The sequence below is a fragment of the Syngnathoides biaculeatus genome, chromosome 1, assembly GCF_019802595.1.
Source record: "Syngnathoides biaculeatus isolate LvHL_M chromosome 1, ASM1980259v1, whole genome shotgun sequence".
Classification (NCBI taxonomy): Eukaryota; Metazoa; Chordata; class Actinopteri; order Syngnathiformes; family Syngnathidae; genus Syngnathoides; species Syngnathoides biaculeatus.
In genome coordinates, this window is record NC_084640.1 from 2,735,644 (window position 1) to 2,757,236 (window position 21,593).

At 39.3% G+C, this 21,593-nt stretch overlaps 1 protein-coding gene across 4 annotated transcripts; it reads right to left on the reverse strand.

Annotated features, from left to right (window-relative positions):
• Positions 1 to 271: 271 nt before the first annotated feature.
• cers2a (ceramide synthase 2a) lies at positions 272 to 21,375 on the reverse strand. Of its 4 annotated transcripts, XM_061825252.1 has the most exons (12): positions 21,000 to 21,375; positions 16,818 to 16,845; positions 9,965 to 10,135; positions 9,758 to 9,875; positions 7,923 to 8,041; positions 6,386 to 6,443; positions 6,184 to 6,234; positions 5,885 to 5,977; positions 3,296 to 3,424; positions 2,420 to 2,526; positions 1,725 to 1,878; positions 272 to 1,649 (listed from the first exon to the last, which is right to left on the reverse strand). In XM_061825252.1, the coding sequence occupies exons 3-12, from the start codon at positions 10,132 to 10,134 to the stop codon at positions 1,491 to 1,493; spliced, it is 1,158 nt and encodes a 385-aa protein (XP_061681236.1). In that variant the 5' UTR covers position 10,135; positions 16,818 to 16,845; positions 21,000 to 21,375; the 3' UTR covers positions 272 to 1,490. The 4 variants fall into 4 exon arrangements, with proteins under 4 accessions (XP_061681236.1, XP_061681164.1, XP_061681099.1 ...); XM_061825180.1 differs by lacking the exon at positions 16,818 to 16,845; XM_061825115.1 differs by lacking the exons at positions 16,818 to 16,845; positions 21,000 to 21,375 and adding an exon at positions 11,941 to 12,247.
• Between the last annotated feature and the right edge of the window lie 218 nt (positions 21,376 to 21,593).

A 21,593-nucleotide genomic window follows, 5' to 3' on the forward strand; every position in this document is an offset into this window, starting at 1 on the left:
AGAAAATTACATCTTTTAAGCGGGACAACTTGCATAATCAGTCCATTAGTATTTTTTTTCCCCCCAATCACTGCATATAGTATGTATTATCTATTGACACAATATGCACTGGAACACTACCTTGTGGGTTTTGTTGTACTCGCCATTACCAGTAGAGAGCACTGACATCTCAAATTTTCATTACGTCAAGAGGGGACAAAGACCATTCTCCAAGTAGCCTGGTAAATTGCAGACTTTAAGACTCAAACTCCACAAATGGGTAACGAATGAGTCGATACAAATATATTTTTTTAATCATTTTGACATTACACAACAGCAAAACATAGACTAAAAACACTTTTGAGGCAAAGCTGTTTAGAAGGAGCGGATGGGATGTGGCAGCAAACAAGTGGGATTGAGTATTGGCCCAGAGCAACAGTCCGTATTGTGTTAAGAGTACAAAAGATGGCATTTTGTAACAACTCATAATCCAAAAGTTAAAGGCACTTGTAAACCACACTTTGGTGATGGGTTCCTTTAAACACTATATGATTTAACAAATCAAGTTCTCTTTGTTAAAACGGAACCAAAACATTGACAAATAGGGAAAAAAAAAAAAACAACCGGGACCCAAACCTCTGGTGAAACTGAATTACATTGAGATCCAAATGTAAACCTGTATGGGCTGACTACAATTAAACTGATCCATAAAGGAAGTCATTCATAAAGTGCATCTTTGGTTACAGAAAACACTGAAAATAATTTTCCATTGACTCCATGCCATCCCATAAAGAAGGAAGCCTTTAACTGGGTAGGAGTTACTTTTCTCATTTGAACAGGACTGGAAACAAATAAAACAAAGCAAATAAAATCACAAAACTAAGAATATATATTAGGCATAAACAAAAATAACATTAAAATGATTTTGGACTGGTGTGCAGGTTTTGTTGCCAAAAAGGCAAAGCAACTACAACTTGCTTCCATAAAGGAGCAAATCAAACCTTGGCGGCTCACTTTCGCAAACTTAAAATTCTTAAATGCCACACGGTATTTTGCTTTGCACATTGTTCCAACAAAGTTACTACTACGTGTCAGTAAATTGACTTGAATCAGGAAATGGTCCATAGTAACTGCCTTCTTTGTATCTGGCTTGAGTGTAATTAGTCAAGTTTGAAGGCAATACTACTTATAGGAGTGTTGACCCGATGCTGTGCGGGAAGGGTATGTCTGTCTGAACCCCGAGAGAAGGAAAAACAACAACAAAACCTTCCAGTAACGTGCCTTAAAGCTACAAGCAGAGCGGCACACAGCAACAATTATTTGATAATGATGGTCTCCATTGTTCGTTGGTCAATTTCCAGTGATCAGAATTGGGACTATTTATCATTGAACAGTGTGGGAAAAGATTTCGTGTTTCCGCTTTACATGCCACGAACTTATTCTTTGGCTTTCAAGTGTGGGATGCATGCAAGGCCTGGACTTCCCAACCTTGCACAGCTCTCAAAGTCCACTTAGTACTTTTTTTGACGGTTGTTGTTAAGTGGGGTATGGCCGTTGTTAATGTGACCATTCTTGTGTCCATTTTTCAATGTTCTGGTCCGCTCGGCGCTGCCATCTTCTTCTTCAGACTCGGTCTCCTCTTTGTCGCTGCGTTCATCCTCAACAATGTCCTATCAATGGGGGGAAAAAACATGAAATTGTATGTGTAGCGGCCCTTTTAGGGGAGACCAATGCATGCTTCTTACATTTCCAGGGAGGAACTTGATGACCATGCGCACTATGAGCGCTGCCCAGAAGACGTGCAGAGCCAACAGTAACAGCAGCAGACCGTTAAAGAAGTAGAAGCCGAAGAAGGGCTTGTAGATGGTCAAAGGGTACACCAGCGTAGCATGTATGATGCTGCACACGAAAACAGAGTGAGCAGTCACAGCCACCTACATTCACCATCAAAAGCCCATTGAACCAGCCCAGGATGGTGGATAATGTGCCTTTTGTCATGATGGAAATTGTTCTGCTTAATACACACAATAAAGCATTGATGCTGAAATGACAAATCGTAGATTTATACTGTATTACAGTACTTTGATACAATGCCTATTTGGCAGGCAGTTCCATCCGCTTGTTACATTTCTAGTTTATTGTAACAGAAAAAATGGCCTTGACAGCTGTGCAATTTACTGTATTGTAGCAGAAGCTGAAACAAAGGCCAACTTTGGGATTTTTGTGTTGACGCACAAAAGAAATACATGTATTCAATAACAGCCCCAAAACACAATAGATCCAATAAAATTTTTGAAATCTTTAGTTAGTTCAAAACATCACCAAGCATGACGAGCTTTGCTTGGACGAGTCAGTTGTGCACCAGTTTTCCCCTCATAATCGTATTCACTCAAAGACCTATAAAAAACAAGAAGAAAGTCTTGTGCAATAGGATGTTTACCAGAAGGGGAAAATTACGAGACGGGTGATGATGAAAACTACAGCAAAGACAACGAAGATGAAGTTGCACGTCCTCTTCCAACCTGCATAGTTGAACATCTTGGCCGACTGAGAAGATAGAAAGAAAGCCATGTTACAGGATTAACATGACAATTTTTCACCTCTAGATGGCAGACAACACCCAGCATGAAGACAATGAATTGGTTGAATTTTATTTGGTTTATGAGACCTTATGACTGATGTTACCTGAAAGCAGAAAAAAAGCGAAAATAATCTATCTGTAAAAATTTTGTGCAACTGAGTGACTTAAAAAGATTATTTCCATTACATTTTGACAACGTTCTATGTTGAAAACAATTAATAATCTCTTAACACAGAGATATGTAATTCCCATCATAATACCTGTTCTAAAGGTGATTGATTCTAATGCTTTAGAAGGAGATGTTGGAATATACCACAATACTTTAGATTGGTCCAAACAAGTGAAAATCACCTTAACATTACAAGTCTTTTTCAATTAGCTTCAGCCATATCCAACTCAAAGCTATTGATTGAACAAATAAAAAAATAACTAACTTAAAATTTTTCAATGTAGGAATCATTTTGAATTTTGTAAAAGGGTAGCATTGATGTTATGTTAGGTTTCTTAACACGTTATGAAGTTGCAAATTCCTTCTACATGCATCTAGCATGCGTGCAGTAAATGATTAAATATAAAAAAATGTGAAGAAGATAACAAGATAGGTTTGTTTAATTTACAACATTTGAGATGCTGAAAAAAGAGTGGAGGTTTATATGTTGTATTGTTTGAGCTAATAACGTAAGTCAAACTAAAACACAGAAACGTACTATGATGCGTGAGAGCAAAGTGTAATACCTCCATGAGATAGTCAGCGGCGTCATGCGCTAACATGATCAAAGTCCCTCCCCTGATGTAGTTGACCAGCCAGGAGAAACCGATCAGCACAATGGTGGCAATATGGTGAACTATTTGCTCTTTAAAATCCTGCAAAGAAACGAGAGAAAAAAAAAGGTCTGTGCTTAGTGACTTATTGATCAAGTTTTAAAGATCAGTTACTGATGGGAAGCTAACTGGTGTTCTGTTTTTACTAATGATTAACTCATACTTTTGAACATTGTGGGTTAGACATCATTCCAGAACATTTTAAAAAAATCTATATAAATCAAGGGGAAAAGCAAAATAACCCAACAGTTGCTAAACCTGTTTCAACACCACAGCATCCCGGAAAACCACAGAAATCATTCAGGTAAAATCACACGGAACAAAATCCCCCTGTATAGGATAAGCATTGAAGAAAATGGATGAATGGAACAAAATCTCATCAAACCACTCAGCATCTGAGCACACTGACCGATTGTCACTTTAGTTAATTCTGTTAAAACATGCGACAAGCACCCAAAGGCAATTCTCAACATGTCAAAGCACTGAGGATCTGTGCATAATGTCCTGTGATGTCACTCTTGAACTATTGCAACATTTTAATAGAGCTTTTCAAAAGTGAAAGCCCTCAAGATGTCTTAAAATTATTTAGCATTTGCTTTTAGACTGATGTTGACAAAGATCCACGAAACAAGCCTCCCCGAAAAGACCACTACTGTGCTGTCGACTTACTCACTGCTGGCTTGCCTGCCATAATGCTACAAGTGACGAAAAAAGGTAGTGTTTTACATGACAAGTATATGACATTCTTTTTAACTTGAGTTACACATTGCGACTACGCAACTGACAAGTACCATATTGGTTTTGCGACTGCTGTCTTTTAATATTGCATTTCATTCTAAAGCTCCCTTGGGCTATCTCCTTTCAACCACTGTCATTTACAAAAAAAAACTGTAGTTGGCACCATATATATATATATATATATATATATATATATATATATATATATTTTTTTTTTTAAATGTTCACCTTTTTTTTTTTACATCTATTTGATGAAACATTACGATTATTTAATGGCCACAAAGTGCAGACTCAGCTATTTTATTATTTGAAGGTATCCATATTTAAATTGGATGAAGGTTTCAGAAGTTTCAGCTCCTTAAAAAGTGCCACCCCCCCCCTTTTTTTTTTTAAAGGCACCAAAACTAATTGGACAATGAACTCAAAGCCCATTTCATGGGCAGGTGTTGCCAATTCCTTTGTTAAGACATTATCAATTAAGAATATAAAAGTCTATTGGCTAGTATACGCATTGCAAAACCAGATGACAGCAAGAAAAAAATTTGGAGAAGGTACGATACAGCTCATGACCTAAAGCATACCACGTCATCTATACAAGCTTTGTCATGAGGTCAGTAATGCTAATTGATGATTAGACAAAGGAGAGAAGCAGATGTAGAATTTCTGAGGTGCTCAGAGACATACTCTTGGTTCAAATCCAATCAAATCCAGTCACATTGTGGACGCTATTTGTAATACAGATGGACAATGACCCAAAACACAGCCAAAACAACCCAAGACTTTATTAAGGCAAAATCTGTGAAATATTCTAGAATGGCCACGTCAATCATCTGATCGCAACTCAACTGAACAAGCATTTCACTTATTAAAGATGAAACTTCAGACAGAAGCAAAAAAACTGCGACTGAAAACTGCTGTGGTCAAAGGCCTAGCACAGGATCTGGTGATGTCCACAAGTTAGACTGTAAGCAGCCACTGCAAGCAATCGTCTTTCAACCATGTATTAGAGAAAACTTTTTCAATTATTTTATTACTCCAATTACTATTGAGCCCCGGAAACGAATGGATTTCAAAATGCTTCAGTTCCTCAATTTTTTGTGCAATCTTTTTGCTCAGTCGACTCACTTCACGCTCAAAGTTTGCACATGCCTCTAATTGTTTCATTTAAATACATTGGGACATTGTACTGTATAGTGTCCAAACATGATTTGAAAACCCACTTGACCTAATTACAGCCATTAATGCAATAATGAGGCATATTTATATCGACTCCATCTTTCTCAGACACTTGAATTCGAGCAGCAACAAGACTTGATTCATAATTCAAAACACATACTGTATGACCACATGGGAAAATAAAAGACATATGTCCTTTTTAAATTACATCCAGCAGCAAAGGCAGTCGCATCTCTCAGATTGTGCACTGAAGCTATGCAACAATTGTCACTGATGAACTGCTGCTTTCACCAATTCTGCCTTGTGTGCAAAAATGGCACAGCTGTTGGCTACACATGATGTTTTCCAGCCCTGCTTGCTCCAGTCACACATTAACTCAGAGCACTTAAGTGACCAAAAAAAAAAAAAAAAAACCACAAAACATCACCACCCAAGTGTGGTCTCTCATGACGCTAACCCATTGATGACATAGAAGGCCTTTGTGAAAAAATTAGTTTGGTATTCTCAAAATCAACCATGCATCAAAATAGAAGTCAAACTCTAAGATTCTTGTGTTCTAAATATTTAGGAAACAGTCCACATGCTTACCTTACGCTTGACATCTGACGCTACGCTCACAAGCAGTGATACATAAAAGCCCAGTTCAATCATGTAGTACCAGTACTGAGATTCTAAGAGTGGCTAGATAAAAAAACAAAACAAAAAAAGACAAACACAGATGTTTAAAGGGTTACAAAAGAACCTCAGTATCAGTTCATTGATTCAATGAACAAGATAGCCAGAAAAGCTGGCTATAAAAAAAGCATGGACTAAAATGAATAAATATGCAAATAAAAAATTATTGACAGAAAATGAAAGTAAAGTAACCACCCGATAGATTAGCGTACCATTTTTGGGAAGTTATCCCACATCCTCTTCATATTATAGAACCATGGTTTCTAAGAGGGAAGAGACAACTGTTAGGATGCAGCCAGTACAATTGTGGGCAACATTCCAAAAAGCTATCCATTAGGTTCCACTTGGGTGGAAATCAATATACATGTTGCCATGCTAATAATATTAGCAATGGGGTAATAACTTCAGACTCACATCAATAAGGGTCGCCAGGCCAGCAAAGAAAGCAAAAAGGTAAAAGGTAAATCTCCAACTGAAAAGAGAAAGTGGTTGTCACACCAAAGATTCATTCATTGGCACTGAAGTGCAACAGTATCTCCCTTACCTCTACTTAACTCTAATAACTTCCTTCTACATTACGTCAGGAAAAGAAAAAATGTCATATGAGTGAAACCCAATCATTGTATCTCTGTACTAATGAACGGCACAATCGAGAATACATTGCCTTCCCACTGCTAACCATTATTTTGTTTGTTTAACTTCAAATTCCAGAACCCATTTGATAAACAAGACAACCAGAAGAATAAAAAGATAACACTGGACAAAAAAACATTTTAAAAAAAAGATGCATAATAAGTTAGAAAAAAATAAAAGATGAATACACCAGACCAACAACAAGGTGCAACATGGTGTTATGAAAGACTTGTAAATAAATCACAGTGGATCTTTCAAAATCAATACCAGTCTGTTGTGTGGTGCTGGTGGACATCTGGGTCACCATATTTTATATATTTTATTCCTATAATCCTTCTCCCCGAACTGTCACTTACCGTACTGGGGGAGATTTGATGTCCTAATGATCTTAAGATCTAAGTTGTTATGGGATTTATGCGTTATTAGCTTCCCCCAGGGGAAATGGGTCCTAGGAAAGGGACCCCCCCCCCCACACACACACGCACACACACACACACACACGCACACACGCAAAAAAAAAAACAAAACAATCTTCTAAGGTCATATGATCTTACTTTTGACTGAGGGGAATGGGATGGGTCTTTGCTATGTTTTCTAGGTATGCACTAAGCAGCAGCTAAAAGCATCCACTCCTTTGGGATACTGTATTTTTACAGGTAGGTGCTGGAGCACACCCACGCTGGGAGTCCCTCGGTCTGCTAGGGGAATTCAATGCTAACATGGGGCTATGTAGTGGCTGAGAGAAGGGGTCACCGTATGGTGGTTGGTTGTGCTGGCAATGTCGGAAACCGTTGGAAACTGTTGGTACACATGATTAGGAAGCCTTTTGAACATTTCCCTCGTGAGGTGTTCTGGGCATGTCCCACTGGGAGCCACTTTGGAAGGAGACGCCAGAGAGATACCTCTCAGCTGGTCTGAGAATGTGCCTCCATATACCCCCAGAAGAGCTGGATTCACAGAGAAATTAATGTCTACTTTTCAAAGTGCGCATACTCATTTATGGCGAGTATCCATCCATTCCTAACTGAATATATTGTTCAGCGTTATGGCTACCAGTGTATGGGATCATTTAAGACAATGAAATTTGTACTTGGCTCAAATTGTCCCCATCATAAAACATGTACAAGTAATGTTTAAGTAACATTTGAACATCAAAAAACCTCAACATGTAGTGTTTAAGTAGCATTTTAACATTCTTAGCTGTGGTACTGTGATTGCCTAATGTAAAATAAAAAAATATTTGTTGGTGTAACTGCTCAAAAGGGGAAAAAAATGTAATTGCTGTATTTAAAATATCCAGTAAAAGAGTTCGAGCTACCTGGCTTCCTGAAACTTTTTTATCTTGCTGGGTCGGTCCTGGTTGCGCCGCTGCTTAAACCATCGTTGGACCTGTCGGACTGAGTAGTCTGTCTGCTTACTTAACTTTTCTAAGGAGCTCTGAAAATAAGCACAAGAGAGGAAAAGAGGTCAGCGTTTTGCACGAGTGTTCCGATACTATTGTATGTCAACATTATGTGGAGTGTGGTAGTTTGTTTTTTTAAAATGGGAAAAAAAAAAAAAAAAAAAAAACTGAAAAATGTAAGTCACTCCTCAAATATAACACATACTATACATCATGAGCCTTGCGTAAAATTTTACTATAGAATTCAGGAATAAAAATGATGGCTTTATAAATATCAGTTAAATTAAATCTACTATGAAGAGGAACAAGTTTACGGGTTTCTTTTTTTTTTTTTTTTTAGAAACCTCAAAGACTTGTAACAAAGCAGAAACTCTTTCAACCAATACTTTAAACAGGGATTTATCTTGAAATATTTGTATTTGTGAATAAAAAAAAAATTCCCTAATAACACATTAACAACAAAATCCAAATTCTTGTCCTGAACAAATCCACCAAACTTTGTCTAAGTTCACAGTTTAATATTTTTAGAATGGATCCAGTTCTGCATATCCAACTTAAAGGTCTGTACTAATTCTCAACAACAAAATTTTTTTCCAAGTTTTCAATGCCCTTATCGCAACACCCTTCCCCCAAAAGAAAACGGCAATCACTTCACTATTAAATTTAACTCTTGAAAGTCATTAGATTCCGACCTGACCATCAATCACCATCTCCATTCCTCTATGTACACAGACTTTTTCCACCACAGAATAAATCAAAGTTGTGTTTGAAGATTAACTTCCAATATAGGAGAATCTATTGATGGAAGTCAGACTACTTTACTGTTCGGGGACTATTGACAAAATTGCATCTTACCAAAAAAAAAAAAAATGTATCCCCACCAATGTTTTGAAAAATTACTTCAGAGACAATATTCCAAAAACAATGTCAATTTTTAATTCACCCAATGAGCCACTTCACTTTCAGAACACCACTCAGGATTTCAAAGTCTAAAAAATTGAAAATAAAGAACATTTGAAATCCAAGCAAAATCTGGATATGTGCCAGCTTTCAGAGCCAAACTGAAAGAAACATCCTTGACCCATCCCCTGATATCGCCGGTGCTTCGCATTACAGACCATTCCTTCTAGCTAAAGCAAGATGCTAACTTGTTCTGCACCAAAACTGAGAAAACACACCCAAATTTGAAAGGAAATGAATGGATGTATATACGTGTAACACTTCCCGGTTACTATTTACAGCGATCCGCGCGTGCAACAGACACCACCCACCCCCGCCGCCGGTGGATCGCGAGAAGCTTTGCTGCTTGTCAAGTACAACTTGGGTGTTTAAAAAAAAAAAAAAGTCTGGCAACCTGCTATATATTATCTACATCTAAACCAACTCCTCAGAAAAGCAACAAATCTCCACGGTCCATTTCATGGGACTGTTATTGTTTCATCGTCAGCGCCACGTTCCTCCCAACACGTCAAATTCCACCTGTGTGTGTTCTGGCTCAAACGCTTAAACCATTGTACATTGTTATTTTTATTTTGTTTGCACAATGATCGGTATATTAATATTGTCCTAATATTGTAATATTAACTTTCACTTTTGGATTCAAACCACCCAACCAAAGAGTCAAGGTAAAGCTTTGTTTTGGATAAAAAGAAAGGTTGTAGTTGGGAGCACCTGCAAGTTAGATTTAGTAGTTTGGTAATTGTGTTCCTACCAAATAACACTAAAGTACGTAGCTGCGCTCTTTTGTTTACCTGTGTGGGGTGCTTGGATATACTGCAGAAGTGGGCCTCCAGTAAAGGATTCAAGGGAGGGCTGACACGCTTTTTGTCCCTCACTCCCAGCAGAGACGCCAGAGGAACTGCTATCCATCTGTAAAAATCAAAAGCACATACATGCTAACTCGTCAGATAGATTATCATGCAAATAGAATGCAGTCACGAAGTGTGACAATGACTTGCCTTTCAAATATCGGTCTGATGACCAGGAAGCAGATGGCAATAGGAATGAAAGCCCAAAGGTCTTGTAATTGAGGTAGAACGACATTGGGTTCCTTCATGTCGGCCCAACCAAAGCCTTCAGGAAACCAAAGCCAGTCTGCCCATAGCCGCTCGCTTAGCCAAGACAACATCCTTGAAATTCAAGGAAATGTTGTTACAGCAAAGTAAGACATTAATAAGAACAGTTCTTTGAATCTTACCTACCCCCGACAGTATCCTATGACTGTATTGTCATTATCATTTTTGACTGGAGACCAGTAATTCCATAACATTTGACACTGGCATTGCTGATATCCTCCTTCCTTCAACAAGCCTGATGCACTCTTAATATAGAATGATGAACGTGCAAGATGAATTTAACTTGTCTTTTATTTTCTTCCGGAATGAAGTTATCGCAAACTTTTAAAAAAGCATCCGCTTCAATCTTAAAATCTAAATCAAGCTTAAGATCTATGTATGCACCATACGGATCGAGTACTAGGACTGTGACAACAACTAAAGTTAAGATTTCCTGTGTAACTTGATTTAAGACGTTCTATGCAAGATAATTTTTAAAAATAAATATTTTATAAGTATAAATATATTCACTATATTACCAGTAAAATTGTTTTTATACTGATTTATTTCATGTCTGAGGATAGGCGGCTCAGATGATTGTATAAGTATATAATTTCTGAACCTAAATAAGTAAATGTAGACTGTGCCCATTTCTTCCATACCCTACAAAAAAGGAATTGTAGGGTGGTGTCTTATAAGGTGCATTAACATGTTTGACATTGGGTCCCTAACTTGGGGAAGTTCTTTGAAGTATTATCGAAAAAGGTCTGGGTCCATCCCAGTATTAGGATTTCCAACCCTGGTTTTAAGCAGGTAGCCGGAATGCTCACATACTGCAGACCTAAATGAGCGACTGTTGTCAGTCTCCATGTGGCTTGCGACTGGCTGGCAACCAGTTCAGGGTCTACCCTGCCTCCAGCCTGATGACAGCCGGGATTGGCTATAGCACTCCCGTGACCCTCGTAAGGATAAGCAGCTCAGAAAGTGGATTGGTGGATACATTATGTGTGATAGCACAGTTAGTTGATCTGGGTATATCTCGATTGGCGGGACAAACTCCAAGAATTACAAGGCGCGTGCCATGGTGTATCGTTACAGGTTAAACGTTTAGTATATAGATTTTGAAGTTTGTACCACAAACACGTTGGGAGTAATTGTGAATGTGCAGAATGCAATACAATTGATATTATATTCCACTTTTCCTCAGAAAAAGATAGACAATATATAACAGAAGGCCAAGTATCACAAAATGGGAACGTCTTCAAATCAGATTATTATTCAGAATATACAGTGACTCTATACATACAATACGCTATATATACTCAGTGTAACATACTTTTAGCTCAAGTCACAATTTAGGTTCAGGCCACAAAAAAATCACAAAAAATAAAACGTGAAAACAAATCCAACTAATCTAGGTAAATTAATTTCTTCAAAGGCAAAATGACAAATTCTGTCGAAAACATTACCTCCTTGGCGGAGATAATCCAAAAATCTTTGTGCTTTCATTTAATGTAGAATCTGCAGCTTTAATTGCGAACCAGTTGGACAGCTACTCGCGTTTGACAGACTGCACCCACGAGGAAGCACTGAACATCAATTGAAAACAGTCCGAGATGAAACAAAGTCATCTCTATTCACAACGTCTCTGATACGAACAGGAAAACCACGTCGGATTTCCTGAAGACCCCCTCCACCGTCACACATTTTTGTGCAGCTAAAGCCCTACAAATAGTGTTCGCTTTGAAAAACGCAACGCCCCTAAAAAAAAAAAAAAAAAAAAAAAAAAAAATACAAATCGATTGTGTTCGCTTAGAAAAACGCAACGCCCCTAAACAAATGTAGCCGCGGGAATCATACGCGTGCGCATGACCCCATACCTTGAGCCATCCGCGGGAGACGCCAGACAAATGTTCTGGACATGAGTGAGACGTTTGAGGCACAAATTTAGCGGCACCCTCCGAAAGGAGGGGTGACGTTTTCCTATTGCGCCTTCGTCGCAGCACATGCGCAGGCGCTCTATTTGTGTCAAACAGGTATTGACTCTGCCTCCAAGTGCGTCCGCCATATTGAGTCAGATCAGGCATGACAATTGACTGAACGTCATAAGGCGACTTTCCGCCAAGTGCACACAGTTAATTTTTTTTTTTCCTTTATTGAACATTAAACAGAACAATACAATTCAACGCAGAAGACAATTTCCCAGGGGGGTCAAAAACAAGATTACATTCTACAGAAAAACATTAAATAAACTACACAAATTTACCGTTTTAATGGCTTTAGCGTTCAAAGAATTCTTAATGGTATGAATATACTGTCTAGTTTCATTTTGAAAGAAAATAAAACAAGGATTTTTATTTATACACCTACATTTATGAATATGAAATTTAGCTAGTAAAATTATAAGATTTATCATATAATAGTGTCTGTTTTTAGACGAGGTAAAAGACGTGAAACCAAACAGTATATTTTCAAAACAAAGAGTAAAACTGTTGTCAATAAAAGTAGAAATAAAAATACAAACATCTTTCCAGAAATTATTGGAGACAGGGCAAGACCAAAATAAGTGAAAATTATCTTCAGGGCAGTTTGAACAGAAAGAGCAATCAGTATCAATTTGTTTTTTACAATGCTGTAAAATAAATATTTTGGAAGGATAAATTTGATGAATTAACTTAAAAGATACTTCTTTTATTTTGTTGTTAATCATATATCTAGTTGGTAAGATCCAGATTCTTTTCCAGTCAAGATTATGTAATAATTGATTCCAATAAGATGTTATGTGAGGAAGAGACACTATGTCCCTTTGAAATAAAGCACGTATGGAACGATTGTTTTTACGTGTTCTCGAGAAACAAATCCTGCCTACTTCGCTTTTAGATGGCTCAAGATGCAAAGGAGCTGGTATTTGGTCCGCTGGGCTTCTAAATAGCAAATGTTTGCGTAGCACACAAAATGGATCCCGGAAACATTACAAATATAATATGATTATTTTAAACGGTTGCTCCCACAAATATTTCTATTCATTATCCCTGTAATTGTGTCTAGTAAACGCTAATTCTCACAATGGAAAAATGTATAAAACTTGGATTTTAACTCCTTCAACATTTAAGAAGTAAACATTTGTCACTGACCGATTTAAAAAAAAAAACTGCATGCCGTTTTGGGCAGTTTTCTAAACAAACACTTTGGGAAACTGGCATTAAAAATAGTTAAGTGCTTCAACCTGCTCCAAACTAATAGATACGAATGTTAGATAAAAAAAAAAACTTGTAAAGCAGAGGTGTCAAACTCATTTGAATCTCATTTATTCATTGATATTGTACATTCATGGTCTAATAAGCTCTAACAGCCCCAAATTTGAGCATTAACAGAAACAATGAATCTATACGAGGTATTCGTTTACGTAAACAATTATCAGCCCATCTCCTTTTATTAGCATGCATCAAATTAGCAACCACATCTCAATAAAGAAGTGACTTTGATTGTTTTCCTGTCAGTGGTCACAACATTGATTCACTAGCATGATTAGCTTGGAAGAGTTTTTACGCCAGATGCTCTTGCTGACGCAACCCACATTTTTATCCGGGCTTGGTATCGGCAGTGGATAGGAATTGGTGCATCATCTGCTGCAGCACATACACATACATGGATTAGAACTGAATCTATTTTCTCATTCACCTAGTAATTTCGACAATTCCAGTTCTATAAGGCTTGTGTCAAAATAAAATAAGTTTTATAATAAGAGTGTATGCCTAAATGCCTGACAGACGAAACAATACCCAATGGATTGGATAGGTACTTTTCATTGACGTCATGCTGACAACGTGTTTTTTGTTTACGCCGCCATTATGGATGGGAAGATCATGTCTACACTAGAAGGCGATAAGTGTATACTGTAATGTTTTGGCTACGGTTATCGTTCAATCTTGAAAATCCTTTGACAAATGAACACTGTAACCAGAGGTGACTGAAGCACTTGTGCTGGAGTGAGGAATAAAGAACTAAAGGCACATGTGAAACTCGAGAGCAAGTATTGTCTCCTTATTATTCGATTGAGCTATAGTACTTCTCGTATATAGCAAGTGTGGTTTAATTTCGATTGTGGGGACATCAGCGGGGAGCGACGAGAAAGGACGATAAGGAAGTGAGCTAGGGAGGTTGTGGGGGGCGAAATAAATATCACCCATGTTAAAAAGTACAGTTCGACTCACGTCTACGTTCTTCAATATCATGACAGCAAGATCATAACATGGTGTCAGAGTGCCGGTAGTATAACTACGGAGTCGGGGGAAGAACTCACGAAAAAAAAAAAAAAACTGAAGAGAACGAGGAGGCGCTCGGTGTTCCAACTCTTCCAATTTACCAGATGTATGGCAGAGATTCAAGAGAGATGCCGTACTCATCTTCACGGAACCGCTTAAAAACAGAGCTTAGGAGGAAAAGTCCAGTTTCCTCCTGCTGTGGATCGGCGATAAAGGACGGGATGTCAGCAATACGTGGACATTGACCGGAGACAAAGATAAGTTGCTTATTACAAAAAAATTCTCTGATTACCTCCCTCCGAAAACAAACCCCATATTTGGTAAATATAAGTTTCACGAGAAGTCTCAATGTAACTGTGACTCATGTGAGCACTTTGTGACAGAACTCAAGCTGTTGGTTAAAGACTGTAACTACACAAACAGCAATGAGATGGTCAGAGACCACATACTTTTGACTACCAACTCACCGAGTGTGTGCGAAAAGTTACTCAGCCAGGCGCCAGCGCTCACGTTCGAAAAAAGCTATCGGCATAGCCTGGTCCCACTGGTTAGCAAAAGTGCCGTTAAAGGCCATGGCTAGCGACAGCCACGAGGTTCATGTTATCCACCGCAAACCTGGAAATCAAAGTTTCATTGCAGGTGCTAGTAGGCATATTGACAGCCCAAAGGCCTCCATAAAAAATATGTAACAAGTGTGGAGGATACCACAGTAAATTAGCTGAATGCCCAGCAAAAGGTAAACAATGCCTGAATTGTCAGACCCCTTTTTCTGTCTGTTCTTACAACCATAAGCCACACAATGAAATACCATGATGAAAAGGCCGTAAGACGCTTATAAGCAAGCCAATATTCACAAAAAGATCACTAAAAAAACACAAGTTGTATTGTAGTATTGCCGTCTAGTGGGCGTCATAACCAAAAGTCATGTAACTCATGACGTCGCGTGAAAAGTATCTTTTGGACTGGATCCATGGCAGGTCATTTCTGACCTATGGGCTGTATGTGTGACAACCCTGCTGTAAGGCAAATGGATTTGTTTTGAAATATATACGTTTCAAGATAATTGCTCAAAATGTGAGGAAGACAATTCCATATACTTTTCAACTGTGAAGTTATAAGAAATGTTATTTTCAACATTTCAGTATTGCTCAACTTTTTGGGCGAATGGCTAAATCAGGGCCCAGCAAGATGCCCCTCCCGACGATATAAGAACACAAGCCCCTTCGTCCACATCATTGGTTACCTGACGCAATTGTGACATGCACTTAACTAGCTGGCTCGTTCTACATGTCGTAATATATATTTTCCCTTCAGTGGTGTGACCGCTTTAAAGAGCCTTCTGGTCAGTCATGACTGTACGTACACCATGCAGATAAGTCCAACTTGTCATCATGTAAGTACCTTCGGACTGGCGTGGCAGCGGCTCGTAAGTATATGCTTGGCAATCGATCCATACAAAGTCTTGCAGTATCACAACTCTGGACTTTAAAACCTATTAAATGGCAGTTATAAAGTAATTGTGACTCTTCAGTTCATCTGATTATGTTAATCATCATGAGGATTTCATTGAGCCTCCTTGCATCCCATTTGTCACCGCTAAAATCACTAATCTGTCTATCGATATGTATGGCTCACTGTTGAACAAACAAGAGATCAAATTTAGCACTCTTTTTTTCGATTTAAACATGTTAATGATTGGGTTATAATTTAGGGCTGAGGAATTACGGCAAGTTGTCAAACCCGAGGACCGGGGGCCGGGTGCGGCCCGTAAGAGGATTTTATGTGTTCCGAGAAGGCAAATCATGTTTGTTAACTTCCATGATTAAATTCAGTACAAAAATTTCAAATTGATAAATGATAACATTTATCTCATGCCAGCATTTTTGGGTTACCAAACATCAACAATAGTTGTTCAATCTATTACCCTTGATTTCTGATTCCAAAACTAGTTCATAAATTTGATGTGTAAACATAATGAGGCAATTAAAGATTTTTATGGTTTCAGTCGTAACAGCCCTCTGAGAGAAACTGTAACCACAATGTGGCCCGTGACAAAAATGAGTTTGGCATCCCTGAATTATGGGATCCATGTGTACACACAGAATGTTTTTCTGTCAAACTACTGAAATTGTAAGGCAAACTTCCAAGCCCAGGTAACACACATTGGCATACCCAACTCACTCAACGCGAATCAACGTAAAATCCAATCTGTTGGGTTACTTTATGGAAACTAAAAACTAAATTAAAGAGGGCACAGTAAATGCAGATATGTACTTTGAACTACTTACAGGAGCTCATGAGCATTCTTGCAAAATAATTACTTGAACAGTGCAGTGGATGCTAAAAATAAAAAGTATAATGACCGTCCGTCCGTCCTAAGAGACTCACCTCACAGGTAGCTCAGTTATCAAAATTAATGTTAAGAGGTTTGATTTATTATTTTCCTCTACATTATTGACAATTAAATGTTAAAAAGGGAAACGTCAACTCACCTTCAGCAATTCTTTGTGCTATATTCTCCTGCGTGAGAGGAACACAATGCACTCAAAGTATGAATGCACTTACATTATAAGCTACACATATCAATAATACTGTAGAAAGACTTTAGAAAGATATTGCGCCTGGCAACAAGACTGACAGACAATGACGTGAGGGAACCTGCAGTGTTTGATGGAAAACTTGCCCAGCTATTTATTTAAGATACAGATGAGGACTTTTTTGGAGTTGTGGATGAAGATTAATCAAAAAATAACGTGAGTACCGCTACATACATTGTTAAATACTTCCATAAAGTACAACCAAACTCAGTTTTGCTTTTAAAAAGGCAACAGGCTTTTTAAATAGTGTGCATTCAGGCTATCCAATGTTTTAAGACCGTGTATTGTAGCATTACTGGGAGGCACTCCCAGCATGCTTTGCGGTGCTGAACATGTACGTAAATAGCATTTGAAGTGCATGCTTTGTGTCAATTATTTCTTTGCTCATCGTTCCGGTTGTTTTGTTGTCTGCTGGTTGGGCTGTTCTCTTTGCTGCGGTGGAATGATTTTTGGTTTGGTGTGACAATTTAGTGAGGATGCCATTTGACTGGTGACTTGGTTGCAAAGGTCATTGTGGAAGGGAGGGGGAAATGGGAAGCTTCTTCTTCTGCTTACAAAAAAAAAAAAAGTTTCCTCACTGGCTCGTCAGCGCCACTACGTCTGCACCCAATGATAAGGTGCACGTTAAGTACGTGTTAGATACAGAAATTGCAACCACAACTCAGACTGCGCCTTTTAATACGAAGTGCCTTCCGGTAATGAAAATACAGTAAACTGTCACAGTAACAGTTTCTTTTTTCCCTCCCTTTTTCCTCTTTCTTGGCAGCTGGGTCAGACGATCTCTCTGTTGCTGCCCAGTGGGAGGAGAGCCAGGCGCCCTCCTCGACAGTGACGACGTAGCCAGGGCGAGAGGAACCAGCATCCACATGAACATTGATGCTGGACCAGCATGTGTAGGCTGTGCGATGGTTCCAATTGTGTCTGTCTCATCTTTTTAAGAAATGTCACTCACTAACCCTGGCCGATGTAAAAATCTGTGGAATGTACGCAAGCTCAGGCACTTAAAAAATGACTTATGCACAAATGTCTCAATGTGTTTAGACTCATAGGGCATGACAAATGCCAGGCTTGAGCTGTCACTTTTATCATGAGTGTCCCAGTGATCCTAAGACCAAAGGTGTCTGGGACATCAAAACCATTGTGAGGTCACCATGGCAAACAGGTCCTACGTGAGGTACCGGACAAAGCACAGCTCCATAAACCCCTTTGGAGAAAGGCCTGGAGGTGGGGCTTGAAGGCAAGCGACTGAGTCTTGGCCAAGCAGAATGTAGCTTTGGTGGTCACTGACTCAGGATGTTGGGAATCAATTGGGAGAATACTTCAAAGGCCTACTCAATTCCGTAGTAGTAGTAGTAGTAGTAGTAGTAGTAGTAGTAGAGTCCAGGTTCTTTGAGGTGGGCTATCCTACCTCTGGTGTTGAGGTCACCGAGGTGGTTAAAAAGTTGCTTAGTGGAAAGGCCCTAAGGCTGCATGAGATCTGTCCGGAGTTTCTAAAGGCTCTGGATGTTGTTGCCATGTCCTGGTTGACACACCTTTGCAACATCACATGGACATTGGGGAGAGTCTCTCTGGATTGGCAGACTGTGGTGGTGGGGCCCCTTTTTAATAGGGCGGACCAAAGGGTGTGTTCCAACTACAGGGGGATTACACTCCTCAGCCTCCCTGGTAAGGTCTATTCAGGGCTGCTCCAGAGGAGTGTCCATCAAGAAGTGGAATCTCAGATTCAGGAGGAACAATGCTGTTTTCGTCATGGACGTGGAACAGCTCTACATCCTCAGTCTGAAAGAACAAGACACTGGATACAAGCGGCCAAAATAAATTTCCTCTGCAGGGTGTCCACGCTCTCCCTTAGAGATAAGGTGAGAGGCTCGGTCATCCAGGAGAGGCTCCGAGTCGAGCCGCAGCTCCTCCATATTGAGAGGAGCCAGATGAGGTGGCTGGGGCATCTGGTTCTGATGCCTCCCTGGTGAGGTGTTCTAGGGACATCCCACGGGAAAGAGACCCCAGGGACGACCGAGGACACGCTGGAGAGACGTCTCTCAGCTGGCCTGGGAACGCCTCAGGATCCCTCCAGAAGAGCTGGATGAAGTGGCTGTAGAAAAGAAAGTCTGGGCATCCCTACTAAAGCTAATAGGGTTGAATGGATGCTTAAACTCTACACCTCCATCATATCTCATCAAAAGTAGTAGTTTTATTAAACAATGGTTACATGTGATGTTGATGTGGAATGATTTGAGTGAATTTTTAAAATGGATTTATATTACATTTCTTACAGGCTGAAACACAATTGCCTCTGATTTACCCACCCCCACCTACCACGGGGGGGGAAAAAAAAGTACGATGACTTCAGTATTTCATTTCACTTTTTTCATTTCTATGCCACTTATCCTCATGAGGGTTGCGGGGAGTGCTGGATCCTATGCCAGCTGTCAACGGGCAGGAGGGGGGTACATGGTGAACTGGTTGACAGCCAGTCACAGGGCACATCTAGACAAACAGCCACACTCACAATCACATGTAGGGACAATTTAGTGTGTCCAATTATTGGTGTCTCCATTTAATGCATGTTTTTGGGATGTCGGAGGAAACCGGAGTGCTCGGAGAAAACCCACGCAGGCACAGGGAGGACATGGAAACGCCACACAGGTGGGGCCGGGATTGAACCCGGGTCCTCAGAATTGTGAGGCCAACGCTTTACCAGCTGAACCACTGTGCCACCTCACAAGAAATTATTTATTTAAAATACTGGATTTTTTTATGGTGGTATTTTTGTCTTAATCATCAAAATTGAAACAAAGGCTTGCAATATTTCCCTTCATGTGCAGTTAACTAACAAGTTTCACTTTATTAAACAACTTATTGAAATAAATGGACTTTCCCGTTGTATGTACTGCTAATGTGTTTTTGCTTTGTATGTTAACTCATTTTTTGTAGGTTCAGAATTACTGTGACATTTCTGGTGGTGGCCTACTTAAAAGGTGTCTAGGGTTGTATGTTAGCATAAAGATTTAAGACTTTCATTAAATGAAATTATACAGCTAAATGAAATTATACAGCTTGATTCAACAGCTTGGTGTTAAAACATTTTAAAAATTATTTTGCTGCATGAGTTTTACATTAAACATGAACTAGGAGGAAACAGCTTGCAAGCACATTCTGACTCTCGTTTGTTTAAAGTATCTGGGAGTGCTGAAAACTCATTTTCAAAATGTTACAATTGCAACATGGTTGACTTTCGAACATTTAACTGTTGATGCAAAATATTTCACCCACCGAAAATGAAGCAAACTATGTTTGCTGTAGGGTATTGCACTAGACCCAGAAATACCACAGCAAACTGAAAAATTACTGCTATAAAGCCCTAAGATGATATTTGCTGTATTTACTGCACGACTGTACTTTAATATATATGGAAACTAAACCTATACTTGACAGTTTGGAGCATCCTAGTATTGGCATTCAAAGTTTCTATGTCAGTCACAGCTTTCTGCGTACTTTGCGTAAAATCTTTGGGAGCGGTTCCGTCCATACACACACGCACGAACACAGAGCTAGGGTGGCGCAAGATGGGAGTCTCCTTGGAGCGGAACCACACGTTGAGAAATACGATAGCGATCAAATAAGTTGTGAGCCTTAAATGGTCACGTCACGTGAAAAAGGCATGAAACTTTGAAGCGGAACGTCATATTTGGCGTTAGAAAGCTTCTTTCGTACCAACCGGAACGAACCTAATGGACCAGTTTTCCAAACCAAATAGGTTTATGTTAATGTTCTCAGCAAGGGGCAAATTAACTTAAAACGTTTAGTGGTCTTTTCTTATCGCGTTTCTAAACAACCGAAAGGAGGACAAGCTAGGCTCTGTGAGCTAGCTCAACTTTGATGTTTAGCTCTTTTCCGCCTGTTGTTAATTTTCCAGTCACGCGAGCTTTTATGTATACTTTTAATTACACGACACGACAAACTAGGTCTCAAATAGTACGCACGCCCCAGTGGAAATAGTGTTGAATCTTATTGGCAATAAACGGCCCGAGTGAATTCAAGAAGGCGTCCTTCGTGTAACGGTACTGGCAAACTCACCTCTGAACACTTTGTACGTCGCAATATGTTTGCAGCAGTTTGTCCTCTTTTCCGTTCAAAGATGAGTGAATTTCATGCACGCTTCCCCATTCAAGACATTCAACCTTCAATGATTTGCCAACAGCCCGTTTCCCCCTCCGATGCAGCTCAGGTTCGCCTCATCTCTGCGGAAAAAACTGTCGCACTTTCACTCCGCTGCACTTTTCCTTTGAAATGGAGAATTTTAAGGCTATCGAAGAACCGAGATCGTTATGTTGAATTTTTATGTACTACCACAGTGAACACGCACAACTATCAGTCAAACAAGTGGGTGGACGTAGTGAACATTACAGTTGGGATTAGGTTTAAAGTGAGCCGGTGGGCGGGTAGCAGGCTGGTAAAAGTGACGTAAGCCTCGGATGAGGGTTGATCATTCCTCTCACTGAAGATGCTATTCGCTTTTGTAGCCTGTAGAGGGCACTACAAACAATTATACCACCGGATTCTTGCAAGAATCGAGTCAAATATATGTGAAATATCATTGATACGCAGTGGTCATGTACGGTCTATGACCTGTGGGAAAAAATGAAATTAACTGTTAATCCAGCGCACTAA